Below are 24,581 nucleotides of genomic sequence, written 5' to 3'. Positions count from 1 at the left end.
TCTGAGAGGAAAGTCATTTAGAGCCATCTCAAGGGACCGATGTCTGCTGGGCACGCATTTGTCACCAAGTGAGACTCTGCACCGGGGGACCAGAAAAGGGAGGGCAGCCTTGGGGACTTGGCTGGGCCTGAGGAAGGAGAAACCTCTTCTCCGCTTGGTCTCCTCTTCCATGACTCACCTCCTCTCCCTCCAAAAAGTCATGCCCAGGGATTAATTCACAGTCCCGTCCAGCAGCCCTTTTGGTTACTGACTTCCCAGGGAGGAAACTAATGACTTGTACTTACTTTGCTATTGTTTTCCGAAAACAATTTGACTTCCTTTTTGATAGACTCAGAATTCCTTCTCAACAGATTAAGGCTCTGCAGCCGGGAAGGACTAAGGCTGCCAGCTCCAGAGCACAATGGAGCCAGGCAAGCCCAGGTTTTATAAGAAGGTGCAGAGGTTCCTGAGGGCTGGTGGGTGGGCAGCTCTGGGGGTGGACGGGAACTCTGTGCCTCTGCTTCTCTCCTCCTTCTGTAAAGCCTGAGCTCTCCCCTGCAACCCAGAGCATGTAATAATACTCAAGGCGCGTAAGTCCCCAAAGGAGGAATTTGTGAAGACGTTATCATGGCCATTTCACAGGTCAGGAAGTTGAGGCTCAGTGATTTGCCCAAAATGGCACAACTAGTGAGGGGCATAGCTGGGATTCCATCTCAGTTCCAACGTCTGACCCCAGATTATGACCTTACTCAGAGAAACTGTGAAAATGCAAAGAGGCCATCTGTCCAGCTCTGTTGGCAGGGTCTGTCATCTGAGAACTGAGCCTTTATGGAAGCTAGAACCTAACATTTGCAATCCACAGAATGTGGGTTCACGCGTGGCCCCCACCCCTTCTTTCCATCTCCTTCACGTGTCCCGCAGCTGCCCTTGGGTGGGTTCTGGTGCTGAGGGAGCCGTTTCCGAACCTGCCTCCTGCCAGAGGTGCCTATGGGAGGTTCCCAGAAGAGTGGACCACACTCGCTGTGCCCTAAACAGGATCCCTACGAGCTTTCTCTGACAGTAGACTGGACCCCATTAGAGACACCTTGATTCTTTTATTACGGGACTTAGGGGGACTGCTAGTTTTGAAGGAGCCAGACTTCCCAGTTTCACTGCCACTGATTGGGCCTCCCTTCTCCCACTGTGACTTGTAAGGAAGGCGGCTAACCTAGCCTTCCAGTCTCTCTTGTGCGTTTGCCCCACTTTAGCACTCACACCCTGCCTTCTGATATTGGGCACAGGGGTGGGACTTTTGTGTGTCTCTATATGCCTAGTCCTTGCAATTGTAGGTCCTCAGTTTCCTGTCTCTGAATTAATGATTGATGAATGAATGACTCTACAGAGAAGGTGCCATTCCTCAGGCTCTGGGAAAAGGAGAGCTATGAGGGAAGTACAGTCCACCTCAGCTCCTGGAAAAGCAGCTCCCATTTGCTTTGTACATGGGCCTCTGTGTGTGTGGAGGCAGCGTGTGGCACACCTGGTGGCACGCCTGGTGGCATATCTGGTGGCACGCCTGGTGCCACACCTGGTGGCATACCTGGTGACACACCTGGTGGCCTTGCTCAAAGGACGTGATTCGGTGGTTACTAATTGAAGCAGTCTTAGTGAGAACATCGTTTCAACTGTGAATCTTTCATTTCTTTCCAAAGTGCCTCCCATCTTTGATTTAATTTCGATGTTCAGAGCAGCTGTTGGATGCACTGTGTGCCATGTGTGCCATGTGTGTACACAGCTATTGCTGTCTGCACACACGGAGATGCAGGTATTTAGGAGAGAGAACACACAGCACTCACTGCATGTCAAGCATGCTATACATCTCATTCAGTTTTCATAATCAGCCTGTATGTTTGATACTTGCTAACATCAGCCACATTTTAAAAGTGAGAGGATGGGGCAGAAGACACCCACTCAGCTGCAGCTGGTGGAGGCAGGGTCTGAGCCCAAATACTCTGAACCCCAAGGTTATTTGAACCAGATCCTGTGCACTCTACGTTAAGTATTTAACTGACTGAATGTGGGACGAGGTTTTTAAAACCCAGGGCAAAACCTTTATCTCCTAAATGCTCGAATTCCTTGTAATCACTTCACCTTAGGACCTAAAGTTGAATCTCACCACTCATTTGGGAGGAGATGTAAATCTGTTCTTGATTTAGGTTTTGGGGATCATTGGCCAAACTATCAAGACAGGCACAGCACATTGTAACTCTATTTCATATGCAAGGAAACACCTCTACATGGCGTGACTTTCTGAGGGCGCATTTGGAAGAAAGTTTCTTGGCCTTTTATCCTATGATTTTGTCAGTAGACCACCTGAGACCATACCTGGCACCTGACTGAAAACACCTTTCAAGATAAGGGAGGAGCAAGCACTTTCTTAGCATGAGCTGGGTGGGTAGGTGTAGACCGGGAATGCACTTTGTTAGAGGAGAAAGGCGTCTGCTCCGAGTACAGCCAACTCGAGACCTTGCTTATGGTCTGGCCAGCACATCACAGCTCCTGGTTTTCTTGCTTTCAAGGACTTTCTGTGGATTTAGAGGGAAAATGTCATCCCAGGAGCTCCCGGAAAGGCCACAATTTGTGCTGTGAAATGGAATCCTTGGACCTGGACTCTCAGAGCTAAAGCAGGAGGCACCCAGCTGTTGCCTCCGGGGGTGCCTGGAATGGGGGAGAACCTCCCCCCGCCCAAGGGGGTGGGCTTCCAGGCCGCGGGCGCCAGCCCCTCCCGGAAGAATTCCTAAGCCTGAGAGCCCAAGGGTCCCATTTGCCAGGATGAGTCATGGACGCAATTCTGACCTTGTCTTTGGATTTAACTTGAGATGGGAGGAGACTGGGTGCAGAGACCACTTCACCGGGGGCAAGGAGTCTGTTTCTTTTGCTTTCTGCTTCTCCGAGCAGGTGGTTCTTGCCCTTTTCAGCCACTATCTGGAAAGCTAAGGACGCAACGGGGACAGCTTGTGTCTGCGGTGTCCTCTCCACTGGCGACCTCAGCCCACCAACCATGGCTCCCGTGACCCCTTTATGCTCTCCAACGCCACACAAGGGCCACCCTGCTCTCACAATTAGATGCTGACGACTTACCTGCGTGGGGTGTCTGCAGGCTCTAAGGGAGGCGGCTGTTTAAACACCTGCAGCACAGGGTCTTGGGAAGGAAGCTCGTAGGGTCAAAGGTTCATTGGGTAGAGAAGACGCTGAAAGGACATTTACTTCATTCTTCCCCCTTGTTTCTAGAGTGGAGCAAAAAGAAAAAAGAAGCAATTTTCAAAGTGCCGCCTTTAAAGGACTGGCAGAGAAGGTGATGTGCATCTCCCCTAAGACCTCGCCCCGGGCACACTGCTTCCACAGCCACGGCCACGCGCGCTCCCTCAGGCCAGGGCCTGGAGCTCGTTCTCCTCGGCCCCTGCAGAGGGAAGGTCAGCCGCCCTACCCAGGAGGCCTGGCCCGTCTTCTCTGACGAGGCCAGTGGTTTTCACAAGAGCATCTTCCACGGCTGAGGGGAGAAAGTGCCAACCCATGCCAGGTAGACCTTTTATCCGCTTACTGACAAATCTTGGGCAAGTTACTAAGTTCCTCTCAGACTGAGTTTTCTTTTCAGTGAAATGAACGGAATAATAGAGCACCGGTCTTGCAGTGTTGCGAGGTGGAAGCACCTGGTACATACCAGACCTTCAGTAAATGCTCATTTCCCTTTCCTCTTCGTTGCAGCACATAAAGAGAGCAGTCTGAGGGAACTTGTTCTCCAGATGGGTTTTCTCTCTTATATAACTTAGCTTTTTACTATATCATCGCACACCGAGGACAGATGCACATGAGTGCTGCCGTTTTCCTGACTGTTTGTCTAGACAGTTCTTCTCCGCGGCTGGAACACCGCCCCTGTGGGCAGGGAATGGCCCTTACTTCCACGGCACGTGGCACAGGCTGAGCCTTAGGTGTGGCCGGTGAGTTCCCGCCGGTGTCTGGGCTGACGGCTCAGATGACCTTTGCAAGGCCATCTTGTGAAATGTGCTAGCCAGATGCCCAGCACATAGGATGTGCTGGATACAGTTTAGTTTGCTGTTCCGCCTCTACAGTCCTTCATTCTCTGGCCAGGTCGGTTTTGGCTTCCTCTCCGCATCCTCTTCAAGTTCTTCATTTGTTTTAGGGACTGGAACAGGCCTTGACGCCTCCTTCTAAGCCTCGTCCACATGCTGACTGTGAAGACAGGGTTGGCGGCATGGCAGAACCTCTGCTCCTCCCCTGGCCCTCCTGGAGCATCCCCAGCATCCTTCTGCAGCAACTGTCAGACTCGCCTCCCTGGAATCAGCCTGGAATCCACAGCCCGGAAGACATTTCCCTCACTTTGGTGGATCTGTTACCTGGCTCCCGGAGCCAGGTAAGGGGCAGATGTGCCCTTCCAGGGCTGTGCTTCAGCAGCTGAGCTGTGGGCCCACCAGGTTGTTCTACATCCCGGGAGCCATCCTATGTGGAATGCTCGGCTGACAGCGGCCGGGCTTGTTGAGCTGGGGTGATCCAGTGGCCACAAATGGGCCCAGAGTCACGTCAAAGGCCTTGGCTTTTCCCAGCCCTGCCTCAGGCTTCCTCGATCACCTGGAGGACCCACCTGGCGTCTTCACTGCTCCATTTCTTGACCTGCCCAGCAGCAGGGAGCAGTGACCTTCTGTGCCCAGCAGTCCCAGGACTCTGGTGTGCAGCAGGGAGGCAGCCCTTCCCTTGGGGGCGTTCAGAGGGGAGTGGCGCCCTCCCTATCCCAGAGAGCCTCTTCCATCGGAGCCCAGGGATCTAGGAGTTACTATCCCACCAGACCTTCCTCCCTCTCACACCATCCCCACTGAGACACTGTGGGTTTGAGCGGCCATCTCCTGGCTGGGGTACTGGGGTGTTTCTAGAAGCTCTCACCTTTTGCAGAGTATCTGGGCAGCCACGGGAGGGGTGACTTGTTTCAGAGGCGAGACTGAGTGTCACCGGAGCCCTCTATTGGCTTCACACACGGGGTCCTGTCCCAGGACTGTGCCCAGCTAGGAAGAGCTAATATAGTGAAGTGCATTGTCATGTGTTTTTACTCTTAATTTTTTTATTAGAGGAGTTGTACGTTTATAGGAAGATCATGCCTAAAACACAGAACTCCCCTATACCATGCTATTATTATACTATTAACATCTTCCATGAGTGTGGTGCCGTTGTTACAATCACTGAGAGAATGTGTTACAATTGCACTGTTAACTGCAGCCCATGGTGTAACACCAGGTTTCACTGTGCCGCAAGTCCTGTGGGTTTTTTAAAAATTTTTTATTCTAGTAACATACACAGCCTAAAATTTCCCCCTTTTAACTACATTCAAATCGTATTTTGCAATCACTCAGTTCTCACTATGTGCCAGACACGGCTCTCAGTGCTTTGCAAAAAAACACCCATTAGTCCCTGAGGCAGCCCTGTGCGGCAGGTACCGTTCTCTCACCCTCCCGGCACAGCTGAGGACGCGCAGACACTCGTAAGGGACGCCGAGCTGCTTTCCAACCCAGGCCCCAGGCTGGGCCCTGCTGCTGCAGACGGAAGCGGGGCTCCGGCTGAGAGTCGGGAGCCCACGTGTGCCTGAACAAGGCTGCTCGTCTCAGGACTTGGACGTTCGGCCCCAGGCTCCTTCCCTTCCTGCTCGTCTTGAGCTTATTCGCTCATGAAAAGTAGCACCCAGTAAGGAGACAGCTTCGCCAAGTCCTGGAATGTAGCGAAAGGTACCGCCCAGAGGCCTGTTCGGGGCAGTGAGTGAGGAAGGGCTGGTGTGGGCTCCAGCCGGCCTCTGCACCCTCGGGGGGACCGCGGCAGGTGATCCCTCCTGCCCCGGATGACCGCGGAGGGGTCCTTCCAGCGCTGCCAGCCATGGACTCTCGGCCGGTCGCCTGCCTGGCTTGGTCCCCCGTGGCGGCCTTTGCACCTCCCGCTGCTCCACCACCAAGCGCTCGGACGGGGGTTGGGGAAGGACTGGGGTGTGGGCAGCGGGGCTGGGGTTCTGGGCTCACTCACCTGAGGCCCGTCACAGCCTCACCTCCATCGGCCCACGTCCGGCTGGGAGACCCACAAGCTGTGCTGCAAATAGCACAGAGGTGAGTTGTGGCGTTGACACAGGCTCCTAACCCTCTGTAGTAAGGGGCACCGTGCTCATGCTGCTTGACTTCTCCGAACCTCGGTTTCCTCGAGGACGAAATGGAGAAGGTGCAGGTGTCTGCCCTGCGGGACTGGGCATGGACGACGCCCACGGAGCCGGGGCTGGGGCCTGGGAGGGGGAAGGGGAGCGCGGGGAGGGCGGTTGCTGACACAGGGCCGCTGCTGCCCACTGGCCAGGGCAGCTCACTGCCGCGGGCACCGTGGCCATCTCTGGAGGCCTTATGTGGACAGGCGCCTTTTTCTTTCTGACGGCAGTGAAAGAATGAGGAAGGGTTTTCCGGCAGCCAGATGGCCACTGGAGCCCTAGGGGTCGGCGGCCGAGGGGCCTGGGGGGGCCCAGTCGAGCCCACAGGGACAAACAGCAGCCCCGAGCGAGGGGGGGAGGAGTGGAGGGAGGAAGGGGCTCTGCTTCCTTCTGGGGAGGGGTTGCGGGCAGGTTGGGGCAAGAAAACTTTGCAAAGGCTGAGCGAAGCCTCTGAGCGCACAGAGGAGGGAGGGGGAAGCGGAGGGGAGGAGGCGCGAAGGGGAGGGTGGGGAGGAGGAGGGGGAGCAGCGCAGAGGGGAGGCGGGGAGGAGTGGGAGGAGGGAAACCCTCGGCGCCCCTTAAAAGGAGGGTGGAGGCGGACAGCTGGCAGGCGCGGGAGCGAAGAGCCGGGCGGGAGGAACGAAATTCCAGGAGGAGGAGAAACTCAGGTGAGCAGGAGGTGCCAGGTCGGCGGGAAGCAGCCGGAAGAGAGGGCGCCGCCGCCCGCGGGATGGGGCAGAGGTGTCCCCTGCGCCCGCGGGATGGGGCAGAGGTGTCCCCTGCGCCCGCGGGATGGGGCAGATGTGTCCCCTGCGCCCGCGGGCATAGCGCGGGGGCGGCCCGGGAAGAGGGTGGGGTGCGGCGCGCTGGGTCCTTGGAGCTGCGGAGCGCGCTCTGGGCTCCGCTCTCCTGCGCTGTCGGTGGCTTTGCAGAGTGTTGTGGGTGCCTCCCCGAGGCCCGGGTCGCTCCTGAAATGCTCTCCCAGCGCCTAGGGCAGCGCCCTGACCCCCGTCCCCCACATTCGCTGCTTGGTCCCCTGCCGGGTGTGTCCCGTGAGGCGGCCATGTGCGGGAAATGCAGCCGTCAGGGGCCAGAGCTGCTGGGGGCGGGGCAGGGGCCCCGGGGTCAGGAGGAGCACCTGCTTTGTCGCCTGGCCTGAGCGCAGGTGGGGCAGCAGGAGAAGGGCTTCCTCAGGCCCTTGCCTCTCTGCTGGGCACGTGGGGGACCCCGGCTGAGTCCCCGTGGCGGGGGTGAGAGTGTGACCGCTGGCCCCTGGCAGCTGTGGCACCAGGGGTGCTGTGACTCACAGGCTCAGCTCAGCCACTGCAGAAGGGACGCTGGGCCGGCAGTCACCTCCTCACTGGGCTCTTGCATCCTTCTGCCTGGTCCCCTACTGAGGGGCTTTGGCTCTGCAGCCCCTGGCTGGGGCTGCTCCCGGGACAGGTTGTGGGTGCCTGGGCCTGAGCGGGCAAGAGGAGGGAGGGCAGTGCCGAGGGCGCAGGGCAGGGCAGGAGCCCAGGAGGAACCTGGCCGAGCAGAACAGAGAGGAGGCACGCTGTGTGCAGGCGGTGCCCCCATTTCCCCCGTGACGTGGGCTCCTGGCTGTGACAAGCCCCCCGTTTTCCCACGAGCGTGCGGGGCACTCTGTCCCCTCCATCCCCTGGCCTGGGGCATGCTCAGCCCTGGCTCTCTAGGGCCAGCCCTGGACTTCCGCCACCTTCCAGTGTCCCTTGGGCCACAGAGCTGCTTGGAGCTGCCCCGGGCTGGGCCTCTCGGCCTTTCCTCACCCAGCAGCTGCCAACCACCCTGGGACCCTGGTGCAGCCGCCGCCGGATCGTCGTGCCCGCCTCGCCACTGCCCTGGCATCCCAGACAGTTTCTTCCCAGGCCCTTGGCGCTGGTCATTGTCCTTGCCTCTGGGCTGCCTCTCTCTTGTCCCACCTCCTAGTATTGGCCTCAGTGCTAGGACGTTGGGACTGGAAGAGGCCCCTTCGAGGGCCACTCGGCCTTGTCCTTTGACAACTAAGGAGAACGAGGCCCAGAGAAGGGAAGTTGCCTGTGAGTGCCCACGAGCCAGGCCGAGTAGTGGCTTCCTTGCCCCGTCGTCTCCAAGTCCACGCTTCCATTTGCGCGTCTTTCCAGCCCTGTTGTGACGCCCACCTGCCCGCTCGCCTGGTCAGTGGGTGTCGAGTGCTGTCGCTTCGGCCTGGTCTCTCTTGTGTCCAGGGGCTGAGCCTGAAGGCCGAGGTGGGTGGCAGAGTCACTGAGCCGCCGGCCCCTCAGGAGCCCCGACGCCAGCACTGCGGGGTGGGTGGAGACGGGGCCGGCCCACCTCCTCCTTGTGAGCTGCAGAGAGACGTGGCTGGTGGGGCCGCGCATCAGGACGGCAGCCCCTGCCCAGAGCTGCGATACAGCCCTTCTCTGCCCTGGGCTGGACTCTCACCGCCCGGTAGGGGACAGACCTTCGGGTTTCTGTGGGTGGGAAATAATAGAGCCCCCCGCTCTCCCTATGGTGCCCCGCTTGGGACCACCCGCTGCCTGCCCTGCCGTGACTCGCCAGCCCGAGCCGGGCCTCAGCCTGTCTGGGGCCAAAGGCCAGGAGACTCCGCGGAGAAAGGTGACTGCTTTCCACCCTGCGACGGGGTCTGCAGACCCGAAGGGGAGAGGCAGTGTGGCTGCTCCGCCATCCCGGGAGGCTGGGACGGTGAGCCGAGAACCTTCTCCCACGTGCGGGCGTCTATCTGGGGGAGGCAGGCCGAGCGGGGGGGCTCTGCGAGGCGCTGGGAGCCCAGCAGGGCCGGCAACACCTGGAGCCCCCCAGCCTGCTGGGAGAGGCCCACGCCGCGCGGGTTGATGGGCTCCAGCGGCCACAGCACGCAGCCTGGCCTGGGGACACTGGCGGCGCCCAGCTCAGGGCTCGGCTGACCGGACAGGGCGGGGAGCGGCCCTGGGGGACCCCATTGGGGCAGGAGCCTGCGGTTCTCAGGGCTGGGGCGGGGGGCGTCCCAGGCTCTGCCCAGCGTCCCACCCACCAGAGAACCTCGAGCCTTCTTTGTGGTCTGACTCCCATAAGCCCACCCCGGGCCGAGGCCGAGCCGGCCAGAGGGGAGAACTGGCCGCCTTTCAGGCTCTGAGGAAGGAGGCTGACCCCTTCCTGCCATCGGAGCTGCTGGTTCCCGGTGAAGGGCAGCTTGGCGGGGAAGCCAGTGGTTTCTGGCACAGCAGGGAAGAAAATCTAGCATGCGTCAGTCCATCCACCTTTGTAAGGAGAGGAGCAGGGAGGTCTCAGAATCACAGAGGTGCTGGAATAGCCCCGGCGGCCTCGCCAGGTTCCTCTATGGCGATGGGGGCATTTCAGCTGGGGCCTTGGGCAAATGATTTAATGCCTCTGACCCCAAGTTCCTTCGTCTGTGAAAAGGAGTTATAAATCCCTCCCTCCTAAGGTTTTATAGGGATTGGGTAAACAGTGTATTTAAACGGCACTCACACAGAGGCACTCACGCATGATGGGACAGGAAAGCCACCAGTCCCCAGCCTGGGCCCTCATCTGATGCAGGGGCCTTTGTCCCGTGAAAGCGTGGTACGACGTGCCATTCTGAGAAGAGGCTGCTTCGGTACTGTGAGTGCAGGGTTTTCTGGGACTGCGGTTTGCTGACCTCTAAGCTGGGGCCAGAAAATTGGGATTCGCCTCCAGACTTGGCGCTGGGTTGCCGCTGACCCACATGTGAGCGCGTGGAAGCCTCACCGTCTCCCAGCCGCTCACCCCTCGCTATCTCGAGCAAAAGCTCAGGAAGCCATGCCTCTTATGAAACGATAGCACTGCATTTCCACAGGGAATCTCTAGAATCTTTTTTGTTTGTTAATTTCCAGAATTGACAACTCTGTGATTCCAAACTCCAGGAGAGGGAAGCTGTGGTTTGAGGGTCAATCTGTCTCTTCTCCTTAAATCACAGAATCAGCCCGTTTCCTTTCCACGTGGAATTTGAGCTCCTTCAGACCCACCTTAGGATATGCCTTCAGATCAGAGATGAGCTTTCAAAACCATGGCAGCTTCTGAGAGAGAAGGTGTCACATAAAGCGCCCACTTCGTACTGTGGCCTCACGTGACCCTCAGTTCCAGGCTGGAGTTGAAGACAAGTTAGGGGTGGGCGGGGCGCGTCCCTGGGAGTGGACAGCCAGGTCCCGGGGGTCGTACCCTCCTGTCCGTGCCCTCTTGTCCAGGGGGTTGTGCTGCCTAGTGAGGTGGGGCAGCTACAGGTGCGTCCTGCCCACCAGCCATGTCTCCAGCCACCCGGAGCCGACCCGCCTCGCAGCTCAGTGCAGCCAGCCTGCTGCCCCCGGCCCAGCCCGGGAAGGCTTTCTACCCAAGAGGTCAGGAAGAGAGAGAGCAGCTGATGTTCCGAGCACGTCCTGTGCGCCAGGCGCTTTTCCAGGCACTTCCACGTGCCCACATCTTCTGTATCCCCAGGTGTCGGCGTCCCCATTTTCCACGTGGGAGAGTAAGTGCCTTGTTTAAGGCCGTCCAGCCAGGGTGGGACGGAGGGAGGGTTTGCACCTCAGTCTTCCTCAGGAACCAGGAGCCCCAGCACCAGTTCTTTCTGTCCCGTTGCTCTGGTTATTACTTGTCCTCAGTGGGACACCAGAGGCTGCCATTTGGCCAGCGGGGCAGGAGACACTGCTGCAGCCAGGAGCACTTACTGGCTAAAAAAGGAAATAACTTTCTATATGTGAATTCGGGCCAAATGGTGGCAGCTGCCGACGTGTCTGGGAACCCTGGGCACAGTTTGCTGGGGCCAAAGCAAGCACTGCTCTCGGGAAAGGCTTGGCAGGGAGGCGATGCAGGAGGTCACAGGCCCCGAGCAAAGGCCCCCCAAGGAATTAGAAGCCCTGCGTGCTGGCCGTGGCTTTGTCGTGCTCTGGTTTCCTGAGACACTGTGGGGGTTGGGTCGGGTGGACCAGGTCCACATCCTTTTGAAGCATTTACCGGTTGTGTGCTTTTGTACAATGTTTTTTTAACTTCTGAGCCTCAGTTTTCTCATCTGTCATATGGAATAACACTTCCAGCAGGCTCGTGTAAAGAACAGAAAGCAAAGCGTTCAAGTGCTGCACGCATGGAAGAATGTCGTGGTTGCAGCTTAACGTCCTGGATCCCAGTTTCCATGTCGCATGAAAATAAGGGTGGAATTTCGTGAGCTACTCGACTGTGAGCCAGGACGAGACGGTGGAGGCAGTAAATGGAGAGAGCATCACAAATCTGACTTTCCACTGATGACACCGAGGTGCCAACCAGCCACCACACGCTCCTTTTAAATATTTTTTTCTCCAATAATTTCAGAAGAAAAGTATTCACCCTGCCGAAATTCTCCGTCTCCACTTTGCTTGTTCCCCTCCACCTTCTTGGCTTCGAAGCAGCATCTGCCGGTGAAGTGTTTCTGGCTCTTTCTGTCCTTGCCAGAATAAAATAATTAAATTCAAAGAGGAGTTAATCATCTACCATTGGCTGGAGTAGGAGGAAGAATAAACTGAGTGTTTAGTCTCTCTGCTCCGTTTCCTCATCCTCATCTCGTTTCCATCTCCGTCTCTCTCCTCGGTGCTGTTGGGGTTCGGGGTGCAGGCCGTAGGGGACTCATCCTGGAAGCGGTGCCTGCTGCCTCTTTCGACCGCTGTGTCTTAACCGCCTGCCTGGTCATTTCCCCCAGGGCTGCAGCAGCTGCACCAAACCCAAGTCAAGAAAAGAATGGAAATCCTAGAAGCAGGGGTTACCCGCAACCACTTCCAAATCAGCTCCCTGTCTTAGCAGTCACCTCACACACTGCTGTGCCATCATCCCAGTAAAAGCAGCCAGCCTTCCGCTGCAAAGGATCTGCCAGAGAGAGGAGCTGTCCATGATTTAGGTCGAGTTAAGGCAGGGACCCTGCGGCTAGACGAGGGACGAGCAGGGTTTAAACAACGCTGTCCTATCAGCGCGACCCTGCTCAGGGTACCCCCCAAGTCCTGCAAAAGGGGAACAGTTACACCCCTAAGGTCGTCGTGAGAATTAAATGAGAAAATACATGCAAAGCAGCTTGCAGAGAGTCTGGCAAAGAAAGGTATCAGTATGCGTTAGCTCGCTTTATCATCATTATTATTTCAGTTAGATGCAAGTTCTGCTTGTGTGACTTTGTGTAAAATGGGGCTGAGAATCTCAAAGTATAATAACGATTGCTGAGAGTGGCTCAGTAGTAACCTTCTCATATAGTTCTCTCCATCTGTCTATTCTGGAGAGATGCCACTGGGGTGAGAGGGAAGCAGAAAAACGTGCACGAACGTGTAAGGTACAAACGGGTTCCGTGACGTGGGTGTGCTTTGTGATTCATAAAACCTCTGGTGTCTGCAAAGCGCAGGGGGTCAGTAAACATGTCTGCGCTGAGGTGACCCATGTCTGGGGCTCTCAGTGAGGCCTTTGGATCCTCTAAGCCTCGCTCTGTGGCTGGGAATCGCCTGCCATGGCCCGGGCCACGCACTGGGGGAGACTCGCCCGTGGTCCGGCCCGATGCCAAGACGATGAATCACGGAGAGCGAGGCTTGAGTTAGACAACGGCCAGAATTAGGCCCAGGCGCTGCAGGGCGGTCCTACAGGCTAATTTTTGGCAAATTTAGGAGCTTCCAGTGTCCTGCGGGAAGAGCGGCGAGGGGGACAGGCCGAAGTGCTGGAGTCTCGCTGTGGACTGGGCTGGCCCTGCTTGGCCAGGCAGGGGGAATGGAAGGCGTCTCTGTGATCTGGCCACCCTGGTGCCCTGACACCTTCGTCCCGGGCAGGTGCCCTCTAAGCAGCCCCCAGGTGTGGCTTGTCCTGCATGCGGCCGGCCTCTGTCCTCGGCAGGGGGAGACGGCCAGCCTTGGCTGTTGGGCATTCGGTGTTTGGAGAGACCCAGACGCTGTCCTTTGTCCTTGTTTTTAAAAAGCACCTTCACTGCCTCCACCTGCAGCGCCATGCAAAGCCCTGGGGAGATTGCAGGACGCGCAGACATGGCTCGTCCTCAGGGAACTCAGGCTGGGGGGGAGACGCTGCTGGATCCGTGGGGCCGAGCCTGCGAGCGTGTGAAGGCTCCGCAGTCTCCACCATCCACCTCAGGGCCTGGTTGCTGACTCGAGGACCAGCAGCTGTCAGACACTTGGTTGGAAGGGCTGGGTGTGGGCTCCAGAGGACAGGACGAGAATCGCAGACGGGTGTCGTCGAGGCGTCCCTGTGACGTCCTTCCACTTGCTGCCCACACGCCTGCTTGGTGGGAGAGGCAGCTGCAGTCGCGGCGCACGAGCGGGGACGGGACGCCCTGTGACCGGCAGGCCATCGGGTTCATGCTGTGGCCTTCGGGAAGGTTCTGACAGTCAGGTGATGATCTGGCTGCGCTTTATGTCCCTCCCCTGTCCCCCGATCGGGGGTGGACATCAGGTCAGGGGGTGCCCTCAGGAGGGAATCGAGCGCACGGGCCTCGTCTGTTCTGGGCTGAGAACTGCTCCAAGCTCCGTGGCACGACCTTCAAGGCCCTTCCTGACCGTTCCCTGCCCGGTTTCCATTCTCTAACCCCTGCTGGGTCTCAGCTCCGTGGTTGTTCGGCGTGACCCTCGCTGTCGCCTCCTCCCTGCCACCCCCGGCCTCTGCGAACCTCGCACACGCCTCATCCCTCTCCCGGGGTGCTGCCCTGGGGAGCCCCCTTGCCCAGCGCCGGCCCAGCTGTCCGGGGCTCGCGTGCACATTTGCCCAGCGCTGCACCTGTGCTCGCACAGCAGCCGTCTGAGCCGCCCCCGACGGGGGGCCTTCCCCTGGGGCCCTGGCTTCCGGGACAGAGCTGGCACGGGAGGACGTCCAGACACGGCGTGGGACACTGAGCTGCATCGCACGTCCCGCCCCCTCGCTCCCCCACGGGCTGGCCCTCAGCGGGGACCTACACGGCCACTCGGTGGCATGAGGCGACCCCAGGCTTCTCACACACGGCAGGGCTCTGTCCACAGCCACGCGCTGTCCCCGGTTTGGGGAGATTTTGAAGTTCAGGTGCAGAGAGGAAGACGCGGCCGCTGGCTGCGCAGACTTCATCGGGAGCTCTGGGTGGGGACCTGGGTGTGCTGCCGCAGCCCCGCCTCCTTGGACACGTCTCTTCCCCTCTCCTGTTTCCCTCTACAAAGGTGACCGCCCACAGGTGGCCACGCGTTGCGCCCACCAGTGCAAATGCAGTGTCCAGGCGTCCTGAGGATGTTCAGTCTCACACCAAACAGCCACAGCACTGCCCCCACGGAGCCACAAGAGAACGCAGGGAAGCACATTTTGAGTAGTTTAAGCTTTTATTTTTATCGCTAGATTTCAGAAAGATTTGAGTCCTCCTGGGCCCACTTGGCAGTCGGTCTCCCAGACCAAGTGATTTTGTTCAGTCATCAAGAAAGCCTTCACCCAGGACCTGGTTCGGCAAGAATACAGAACCCAGGACGGGGCTTCTGTCTCTGTAAAGGGTGCAATCCACTCGAGGGGGGAAGCTGTCAAAGCCTTGAGGCAGGAATCGTCGATAAAGCCTGGTTTTCCTATTCTAGCAGCTGTCCCTGGGTGCCCAGCCCAGGCCGGACCTGATGCTTCTCGGGTCTTGTTCACAGTGGCCACAGCAGTGGAAAGCACAGAGCAGGAGCTCACACACACACACACACACACACGCAGACACACACACGCAGACACACACACATACACACACACACATATACACACACACAGACACACACGCAGACACACACACACGCAGACACACACAGACACGCAGACACACACACATACACACACACACGCAGACACACACAGACACACACACGCAGACACACGCAGACACACACACGCAGACACACGCACACACACACGCAGACACACGCAGACATACACACACACGCAGACACACACACATGCAGACACACACACAGACATACACACACAGACACACGCAGACACACACACACAGAGACATACACACACACACACACACACACACCCATACACACTGAACCTGCAGGCTGGTGAATAAGAAACTTTTAGGGAACACGTCGAAGGCAGCATAAACCCACATGTGAGAATTTACCCGACACACTAGACACTAACTTTGGGACACACCAAAGAAACAGAGGCTGACGCGAGAACTCTTGGGCCCACGGATGAGGTCTTGGGCATGAGTTTTGGGGAGTCGGGGTTGCTCTGAAATGGTTTTCTTTGACAACGTTGGCTGCACAGGAACATTGCCAGCAAAAGAAGGAAAACTGGACTGGGAAGGCGGCGACTCGAACTTTACTTCTAGGGACATAGTGCATGAAGTAAAGGCATGAAAGGGCCACGCTCGCGCATGGCAGTGCTTCCTCTAGCTCGTCCCCCCACCCAAGCCCTGTGCTACCATCGCAGACAAGTGCCGGGGGCCCCCCAGTAACCAGCCCCGCCCCGGGATCCGACACGCCGAGAGACGGTGAAGGCCTGGGAAGGAGAACTGCCAGCGCCGGAATGTTCCTTTGCAGACTCTGGGGTGTCTGGCCTGGCCTGGGGGCCCATCTGGCAAGACTCTCCCTGACCCTGACCTGACCGGGATCCCGCCACCCGTTCCCACAGCCCGTGCACTTCCTGCGTGTCAGCAGGCGTCAGGGGCTTCTGCAGTTGCATGTCTAACTTTCTCCCGTAGTAGAGGGAAAAGAAAGCAGCCGAGCTCCGGGATGCGGGGACCCTGCCTCGTCCTCTTCTCAGGACCTGCCTGGCACGGCCACCTGGAAACCACTCAGGAAACGCAGGAAACCAACGAATGCGTGAAGAAGGGCTTTCCAGGCAGAGGGAACAAGATAAAGAGGCGACGCCTATATGCAGGTGGGGATCCTTGAGCATAAGTTCTGAACATGTGGAAAAAGGTAGGATGGGGCTGGGCTGCGGCGGGTCTCGGGTGGCAGGTTAACAAGTTTGGACTTTGTACGTGGTGGGTAATCAGTGAAGGTCACAGCCAGGGCAGTGAAATATGTTGTATTTGGTAGAATTTATTCATGACCTGGGGACTTTTGCCTCTTCTAACACACTTCCTGCCATCAGATGGGTAATAACCTGCAGAGCATCTCTGTGCTGTATGCCCAGGAGACTCACTGAGCGCCCAGTGGGCACGTTTCTTTGCTGAGTCGTGGTCTGAAGGGAGTGCCGGCCGGGGGTCTCACCGCCACCGGGCCCCGCACCGAGCCGAGATGTGGTGTGTGAGGCAGCCCCCGTTTCGCTGAGGGGCTGCGGTTGGCCAGCGAGTCCCCGGGGAAGGCCTCAGCCACCTCCCTGGCGCTGGGCCCCACATCCCGCCCCACCCCCACCCCTCGCCGCCCCAGCCCGCAGGTGCTGTTCCCGTTCCTCCCAGGGGGGTCGCCGCCCCTGAGCCAGGAGGCAGCAGCCAGCATCCCACACACCAGCCAGAGCCTCGCATTCTTAGGCTGGAACTGTCTCCTACTCTCTTGGAGCCTTGCAAGGAAGGAGGGAGACTCAGAAGATGGAGAGGAATTCTGCAGGGCTTGAGCGTTTGGACAAACCGAGCGTTTGGACAACCCAAGGCCTTGAGCACACACTGCTGTGTGTTTTTCTTATTGCTTCCTTTTAATTCCCATTTCCGTTTCCTCACTTCCTCTCCCTTCTGCTCTTCCACTTGTGTCTGTTCTCTCCTTTTCAATGCCCCTCTCTACTTCCTGCTTCCCCTTTCCCTCCTCCCCTCCCACCTTCTCTTGGCTGGTCCAGGGTCCTCCTCCTTGGCTCCCCCAGGCCAGAGCATGTGCCAGGTACTCAAGCCTGAGGCGGGTCTCGGGTGGCAGGTTAAAGAGTTTGGACTTTGTACGTGGCGGGAAATCAGTGAAGGTCACTCCCTGGTCCACAACGCTGCACCTGGTTTGCACAGGAGGAACTGAATGCAGGAATTAACTGGACGAGGAATGAACTCATCTGATCCCAGGCAGATGGCTCTAGGGACTTGAACCGCCATTAACCGCCCAGTCCTCCTTCTCTTGACTACTGCACGGCCTCTTACATGTTCTTCCATTCCCATCCACCCCTTGACTTTCCCTTCTTTCTGTCCCTCCTCTCGCCTTCGTCCCCCCTTCTCTCTCCCCTCCTCTCCCTCCAGTCCATTGAGCAGCCCGGTCGCTGCACGAGGCTGGCCTGAGGGCGCTGAAGCTGCACGTGCCCAGGAGGGAAGGCGGCTGGCCAAACCCTCACCACGCGGCCGTTTTCCTTTTGAGCCAGCGCCCCACAGTCTTCCACATTTGGAGGCTGAGGGACACAAGGGGGCAGACGTTTGATCACAACCCGAGAAAAAGGGTCAAAGACCTGGGGGTGGCCTTTGATGGGGAGGAGCACAGGGAGGGCCCCTTGGCACTGGTGCAAGGACTGGCCTGTCCCGGGACGCCGTGAATGCCGGGGCTGGGGCTGGCAGGCGTCAGGACGGAAGCAGCCCTCGTGATGAGGAACATCTCCGCTGCTCTGCCTTCCCTGGGAGCCGACACAACGCTCCAGATGGAAGCAGGCGCGATGGCACAACGATGGCAAGGCCAAACATTGAGGCTGAATCTGAGCGTTTATGACTCTAAGAAAGGAGCATTTACATTCGGTGCCCGCCTTTCTGTCATCCTGTTGATTAGGGCTGGCGAGTGGCCCACGCCTCTGTGACATCTGTGTTGCTCACCAAGTAGGAATTCTGGGGGTCGGAGATTCGCCTCGGGATGCAGGCCGCACTTCTGAGGTTCTCTGGGCAGCTTCAGACAGCTCGGCCGGCTCAGCCTTGTCTGCAGGCAGGACCAGGTGGGAGGGGGAGGACAGCAAGCGGGGCTCAGTGGCTTTGACTGGGGGGACACTTTCCCAGCAGCACCCTCCACAGTGGAGGGGTGCAGCCCAAGGTGGCAAGTGCTGGAGAGGAGCGGGTGTCCCCAGGGCGGCCGCAGGAACGGGGGGCCCTGCTTGAAGGAGTGGGGAGGCCGCGGGGGTTATTTTGGGTCAACTCGAAGGACCCTGGAGTTCACCTGGGGTGGAGGCAGCTGAGCGTCTGCCAGGACTGGCCACGGCTGATGGGAGCGGGCAGTGCAGAGGCAGGAGAGGCCAGCCAGGGCCAGTGCGGGAGAGACTCGGTATGGGACATAAAATAGAGGTTTGGGCGTTTATTCTGGCATGAGGGTGAGCAGGGTCCCAGGTGGGTGCCCTCTGCAGTTAGAAAACTTCCCAGCAGGGAACTGAAGTGGAGAGAAGAGGCCTGGCCCACGCCGTGCTGTGCAACTGTGCTGCCCGAGGTGCGGGGGCCGGGTGCTGCCCATGGTGCGGGGGCCGGGCATTGGCCGAGGTGTGAGGACCGGGCACTGCCCGAGGTGCAGGAGCCGGGCACTGCCCATGATGTGGGGGCCGGGCGCTGCCCATGGTGTGGGGGCCGGGCGCTGCTGGAGGTGCAGGAGCCGGGCACTGCCCGAGGTGTGGGGGCCGGGCACTGGCTGAGCTGGCCCCACACTGCCTCCCCCTCACCAGCTGAGGGAACCAAGCACTCAGCCATGAGGCCCTTGTGACAGGCACAGTTCCGTTTTGCTTAGCACGTCCCGCACAGCTGGCCTGCTGGACGCCCTGTGGTCTGCTCTCTTGCCCTCCTCCTCCTGGTTCTCTCTGAAGCCAAGCAAAACCCTCTCCCACCTGACAGCCACCCAAACGCGTTGGGCATCTGTGGTATTAATCTCCATGTGTCACAGACCTCGCTCCATTTAATACTCAGAAATCCTCTTCTGTGGCTCTTCCTCCCCCAGCATCTCAGAGGAGGGACTGGTCTCTGTGGGAGACACCCCGAGTCACGTCGCCGCATCCCAGGCCTGCACTCTCTCCGCCGCTCCCGCGTTTCGGCTTCAGCTCCCACCTGGGCATCACCCGGGCTGGCTGCACGGCCGGATTTCTGGGGATACCTTCCTCCCCCCTGACCACTTGAAGTTGAGTCTCTAGAAGGAAAAAGCACAAGACCCACACTGTAGCACAAACCCTGTTGATTGCTGGGCCCACTAAAGTACAATCCTTCCACATCTATCTTAAATCTTTCTTTTTTATTTTTGCTGGGGAAAAAAGAAAACTTTTGAGGTATTCCTGACTTTTTTTTAACATATTTTTTTATTGTGAAATATAACATATATACAGAAAAGCAATCAATTTCCAAATATGCTTTAACAAGCAGTTATAGAACAGATTTTCACATTTGGTATGGGCTACAGTAGCACAATTTTTTGTTTTTCTCTCTTAGCTGCTCTAAGACACGGAGACCAACAGAAATACCCATATGCTGCCTCAGCATCACTCTCATTTGGGAAACCCAACCTTCTCTGTATCCTCCACCACCCCCTTCTCTGTTTAGGGGCGTTTGGGCAGTGCCCGTCCCAGCTTTCTCCTGTTGGATGGGGCTGTCGATCATCTGGGGCAGGGACGGGGCTGTTGGCTGTCCCTGGCTTCTGAGCTGTTCTCTCTCACACGGCGCCCACGCACGGGCCCGGGCTCACCGTGGGGACCCTGGCTTCTGAGCTGTTCTCTCTCACACGGCGCCCACGCACGGGCCCGGGCTCACCGTGGGGACCCTGGCCGAGACCTTCTCTCTTGTTCGCAGGAGCGCTGGCCCGGCCTCGGTGAGCCATGGGCGACTGGAGCTTCCTGGGGGAGTTCCTGGAGGAGGTGCACAAGCACTCCACGGTCATCGGCAAGGTCTGGTTGACCGTCCTCTTCATCTTCCGCATGCTGGTGCTGGGCACGGCGGCCGAGTCCTCCTGGGGCGACGAGCAGGCCGACTTCCGGTGCGACACCATGCAGCCGGGCTGCGAGAACGTGTGCTACGACCAGGCCTTCCCCATCTCGCACATCCGCTACTGGGTGCTGCAGACCATCTTCGTGTCCACGCCGTCCCTGCTGTACATGGGCCACGCCGTGCACACGGTGCGCGTGCAGGAGAAGCGGAGGCTCAGGGAGGCCGCGCGGCCGCAGAGCGCCCGGGACCCGGAGGCGTGTGAGTGCCCCACGGCCGCGAAGGCGGCGCCGTCCTGCTGGGAGGAGGCGCACGGGAAGGTGGCCCTGCGTGGCGCACTGTTGCACACCTACGTGTGCAGCATCCTGGTGCGCACGGCCGTGGAGGTGGCCTTCATTGCGGGCCAGTGCCTCCTGTACGGGGTCTTCCTGGACACGCTGCACGTGTGCCACAGGAGCCCCTGCCCTCACCCCGTCAACTGCTACGTGTCGCGGCCCACGGAGAAGAACGTCTTCATCATCTTCATGCTGGCCGTGGCCGGGCTGTCGCTCGTCCTCAGCCTGGCTGAGCTCTACCACCTGGGCTGGAGGAAGGTCCGGCCGCGGCTCGGCAGGGCGGGCCAGGGCCTGCTCAGGCCCCAGCCGCCCCCCGACGTCAGCCAGTGCCTGGGGGGCGGCCCGGCGGGGACGTGCCTCAGCCCCTTCAGTAACAAGGTGGCCGCTCAGCAGAACACTGCCAACCTGGCCGCTGAGCGGGTGCGAGGCCAGGAGGGGCCGCCCGGGGAGGGCTTCGCCCAGCTCCGCCCTGCCCCGGGGCCCGAGCCGCCCCGGGGCGCCCCCCCAGGCCACCACTTCCCCCAAGGCTGCCAGGGAGACAAGCGCCGCCTCAGTAAGGCCAGGTCCGACGACCTCTCTGTGTGACCCTCCCGCGGGTGGAACCGGCCTCAGGTGGGGAGAAAGGGGGCCCAGAGAAGGAAGGCGTGTCGCTTCTCACACCGTCCACTCTCATTTTCACCACTGTTTTGCTCTTTTGGGGCCCCGGTCTCAGAGGTATGGCTCATTTGTTCCAGAACTTATCAGCAGGGCTCAGCAGGTGTGACCAGAGACCCAGCGGCCTGGCCAGACTGTGTCCCTCCCTGGCCCCTCCCCGGGCACCCGGCAGAGCCTTTTCAGACTACTCAGTGAACTGGGGAGATGTGGGGGAGAATGTTGGCCAAACCTGGCCCGCGAGGGACAGCTGGAGCAACAGGACAACCTGCAACCAGCAACACACTAGACGGACCCTCCCAGGTCTCCTGGTCACAAGTCCACCCCTGAGGGAGAGCCCCACACCCCCAGCCAACAGACAGCGTGAGCCAAGCGCCGGGTCAGAGGGCTCCCCAGCCTGCGGGTTCCATGGCCGTACTCTGCAGTGGGCTGCCCTGGGCGGCCCCTCCGCCTACCAGCGTAGAGACGGCTCCTTGGGATGTGGCCATCAGCCTTGATCCTAGAATGCCTTGCTCTGCGCCTCTGCAAGCGTCCCGCCTTGGGGACCTTCCCTCCTGCAGGTGTGTGCCCAGCCCGTGCCGGGCAGCCCCCCAGGGAGTCACAGCGCACATGGGTACCCCTGGAATTCCTGCCACTGCCTGGGATCCCACAGCATCTCGACAGCCCAGCCTGGTGAAGAAACCATCTCTCCCTCTCGTCTGTCCTTCACTTTTCACCCAACGGCTTCGTCCAGAGAAATGCCCAAGAGCTGGCACCCTCTAGGTGGCCGACCACAAGGCCAATGGAATTCCATGGGGTCTTATTAAAACAAGGAGGGAATTGTGCTTCTCAGAGGAAGATGCCTCTTGGGAGAAAATAACTGCTGTGAAGATGAAAATAAAAAAGGAGTGGAAACACTGGAAAACTATTTTCCCTCCTATTTATTCCCCTTGCTGAGTGCCAACCTAGAGGGCCAGGAGACGAGGACTGCAGTAGAGCCCCTCCCCGTCTCCCTGGAGGGTGCAGCAGGAGCAGGGAAGCAGTGGGGGAATCTCCACCTCTCTGGGAAGGGCCTTTTCCAACATGTCCCGAGGACCCCCAATGCGTCTGCCTGGCGGGGGCTGCAGAGAACCCAGGAACTGGCCTGCTTCCCCACTCAGTCTGTCCAAAGTGGGTGGCTGCTTTTTGGGAAGGAGGGAAAGATGCTCAGAGTGGGACACGGACCCAGACAGATGATTATTCTTTAAACGCATGTGTGTGTGATGAAGGGTGGGGGGAGGGGCGCCCTGAAATAAGGAAAGGTCGCCTAGAAAAGCCTGTCTTCCTGCGCTGCTCCCTGGTCTCCTCAGCAGGAACAGCAGATGCGAGGGGGAAACAGAGGAGCCTGCAGACCAGAGGTCTCACCTCGCGCACGCCCGCCCCTCCAGGCCCCCTCTGCTGATATCTGGATGCTCTGGGAGTGGAGAGAAGGATGACGGTAGAGAGGTAGCAGGGGCTGCCGGGGTGCTGTGCAGGGAAGCAGGACCGGTCGTCCAGTTTCCTGGAAGGAAACCCCCTTTTTCTTTATTGCCTGACATTGGCATTAGAACTCTCCTGCTCTCTCTAAACACGTTTGCTTTGTGAAATGTGTGCCCTTGATTTAGAAATTCTATGCAGTGAGGCTTTCAGAAGAAAAAAGCAAGTAAGATGTGTAACTTGCTTAATAAAGTCTGGCTGTACATCTGTCTGTCTTTGTGTCCTGTCATGCTGTAAGGATGAGGATGGCAGGCTTGGGGGGAGGGGCCGTGGACCCTACATCAGGGCGGGGGAGGGGGCCCCTGGACCCCACATCAGTCGGTAAGAGCAGGGCTTTAGAGCCAGCCACGGGGGGTTCAAATCCCAGCCGCTGACTCGCTACTTGTCTCCAGCGAACTTCTCAATCTCTGCCCTGGGTTTCACATCTGTAAAGTGGGCCTAGAAATACCTGCCTTACAGGGCTTTTAGGAGAGACTTGAAGAGTTCGGCAGGGTGCCTGAGACATGACAGTCCACGATTAGAGGGCCACTGCTGCTCCCGTTGGTGCTGCCATCGTCACTGTTTTTGTCATTATGCTGAGAGCACAGTACGTGGCCAAGGGGGACGGTGAGGGTGGCCCCAGGACCTCCCGAGTGGCTGACCGCCTCGCGAGGGCTCACACAGGAGGCGGTCAGGGCAGGATCCCTGGAGCTCATCTGCTCCTGAGCCTACTAACCACAGGGCCCAGGACGTGGTCTGTAGGGGAAATGCTTCGAAGACACCTGAGCTGGGCCTTAGAGCAGGGCACATCCAAGTGGCGTCTGTGCAGCAAGCCTCGGGAACCCCGTTCACAGCACGGAAACCGAGGGCAGGAGGCCCCTGGCCGCGCACCCACCTCCCACTGCCTTCCTGGGACCGCATCTCTTTGGAGGACAGGAAATGATTCTTGTTGCAAACAAAGGGCCAAAAGCCCACCAGGTCCTTCACTGACAAGTGGGGGCTTATTTCCTAGAGAAAGCAGCAAAGGCCAGGAACATGCACCAGAAGCCTTGCCGTAGCCAAGAGTCCATCCTGCTTATCAGGGCAGGAAGATACTCTTGAAGGCTCTTGCGGGTCTCGTGACTCGGGTGGGCTGGCATTTGTCCAGGAGTGAGGTGCTCAACCAGATATGTCTGAGGTGTTCAACTGGAAAACACAACTGGGACCCAATTATTTTAACTCCTAGAAAAAAGCAGTGCATCCCATAATTGTCTAAACATTTAACAGTTTATATTACACCCAGACTGCAAAAGCCGAGGGACTTATTTTATAGTAAGATTTTCCATATTACGTATCTACTCTGATTTTCTCTTCCTTCTTCCCACACTCAAAAGGTTCATCACCCAAGAGTGTCAGCTGGCTGATAATACCGTGACTATACCTCAAGTCCTAGGACCCTTCAGGCCCTTTCCTTAATTCCTTTCCTTCAGCACCAGGTAATCTCCGAATTTCTACCACTAGTCTTAATTTCTTTGCCTACCGTGTTCAAGTGGTTAAATGCTAATAATATTCCTGAGAAGAATCATAGTACGGAAGAGTTTCAGGTTTTTCCCTAAATGCACATTTTGATGGCAGAGAGACAAACAGAGACAGAGCACCTTGGAGGGAGGACCACTTTCACTGTCTGGAACTGCGACATCGACATCGGGGAGGCGGGGTAAATTGCCAAAGAGAAGTTGCCCCGCCCCAGCTCCGAGCCTCAGTACATCCCCGGAGCCCCTGTGGGCACATCAGCTCAATAAGCAGAATTTTCAAATGATAGGTATGTAAATGGAATAGGATTAGTACTTTTCCTCTTCTCACCCAATGATCATTAGCAATGGGTAGGGTTTACAGGTTTTAAAATGCCATTTCAACTGGAAAAGGGAAAACTTTCATTGCACAAATACTCATTAAATCCTACCTCGAGTTAGGCCCTTGCCTGGGCTTTAGGGATGTGGTCGCAATACAGCGCCATCCCGGACTCCTGGAGCTCGGCGTCCACTACAGAAGGCCCGAGACAAGCAAACGACGCATAAAATGTTACAAATCGTGACAAGTGCCAGGAAGGAAACAAATTAAAGGCTACCAAAGGTGGGGTAAGACCTTTTCAGAAAAAGGCAGAAATTCCTGCCTGAGAAAGTAACCT

General features: G+C 58.1%; 1 protein-coding gene across 1 annotated transcript; it reads left to right on the top strand.

Annotated features, from left to right (window-relative positions):
* The first annotated feature begins 6,774 nt into the window (after positions 1–6,774).
* Positions 6,775–22,842, top strand: GJA5 (gap junction protein alpha 5). Its single transcript, XM_077155899.1, has 2 exons — positions 6,775–6,867; positions 19,824–22,842. The coding sequence occupies exon 2, from the start codon at positions 19,850–19,852 to the stop codon at positions 20,873–20,875; it is 1,026 nt and encodes a 341-aa protein (XP_077012014.1). The 5' UTR covers positions 6,775–6,867; positions 19,824–19,849; the 3' UTR covers positions 20,876–22,842.
* Positions 22,843–24,581: the final 1,739 nt, after the last annotated feature.

The sequence above is a fragment of the Tamandua tetradactyla genome, chromosome 4 (genome assembly GCF_023851605.1).
Source record: "Tamandua tetradactyla isolate mTamTet1 chromosome 4, mTamTet1.pri, whole genome shotgun sequence".
NCBI lineage: Eukaryota > Metazoa > Chordata > Mammalia > Pilosa > Myrmecophagidae > Tamandua > Tamandua tetradactyla.
The sequence above is the reverse complement of the archived record's forward strand: the minus strand, read 5'-3'. Positions and strand labels throughout refer to the sequence as shown.

What these genes read in the sequence shown, in the direction of transcription:
- GJA5 (XM_077155899.1), top strand. Translation starts at nt 19,850, where the DNA reads ATGGGCGACTGGAGCTTCCTGGGGGAGTTCCTGGAGGAGGTGCACAAG.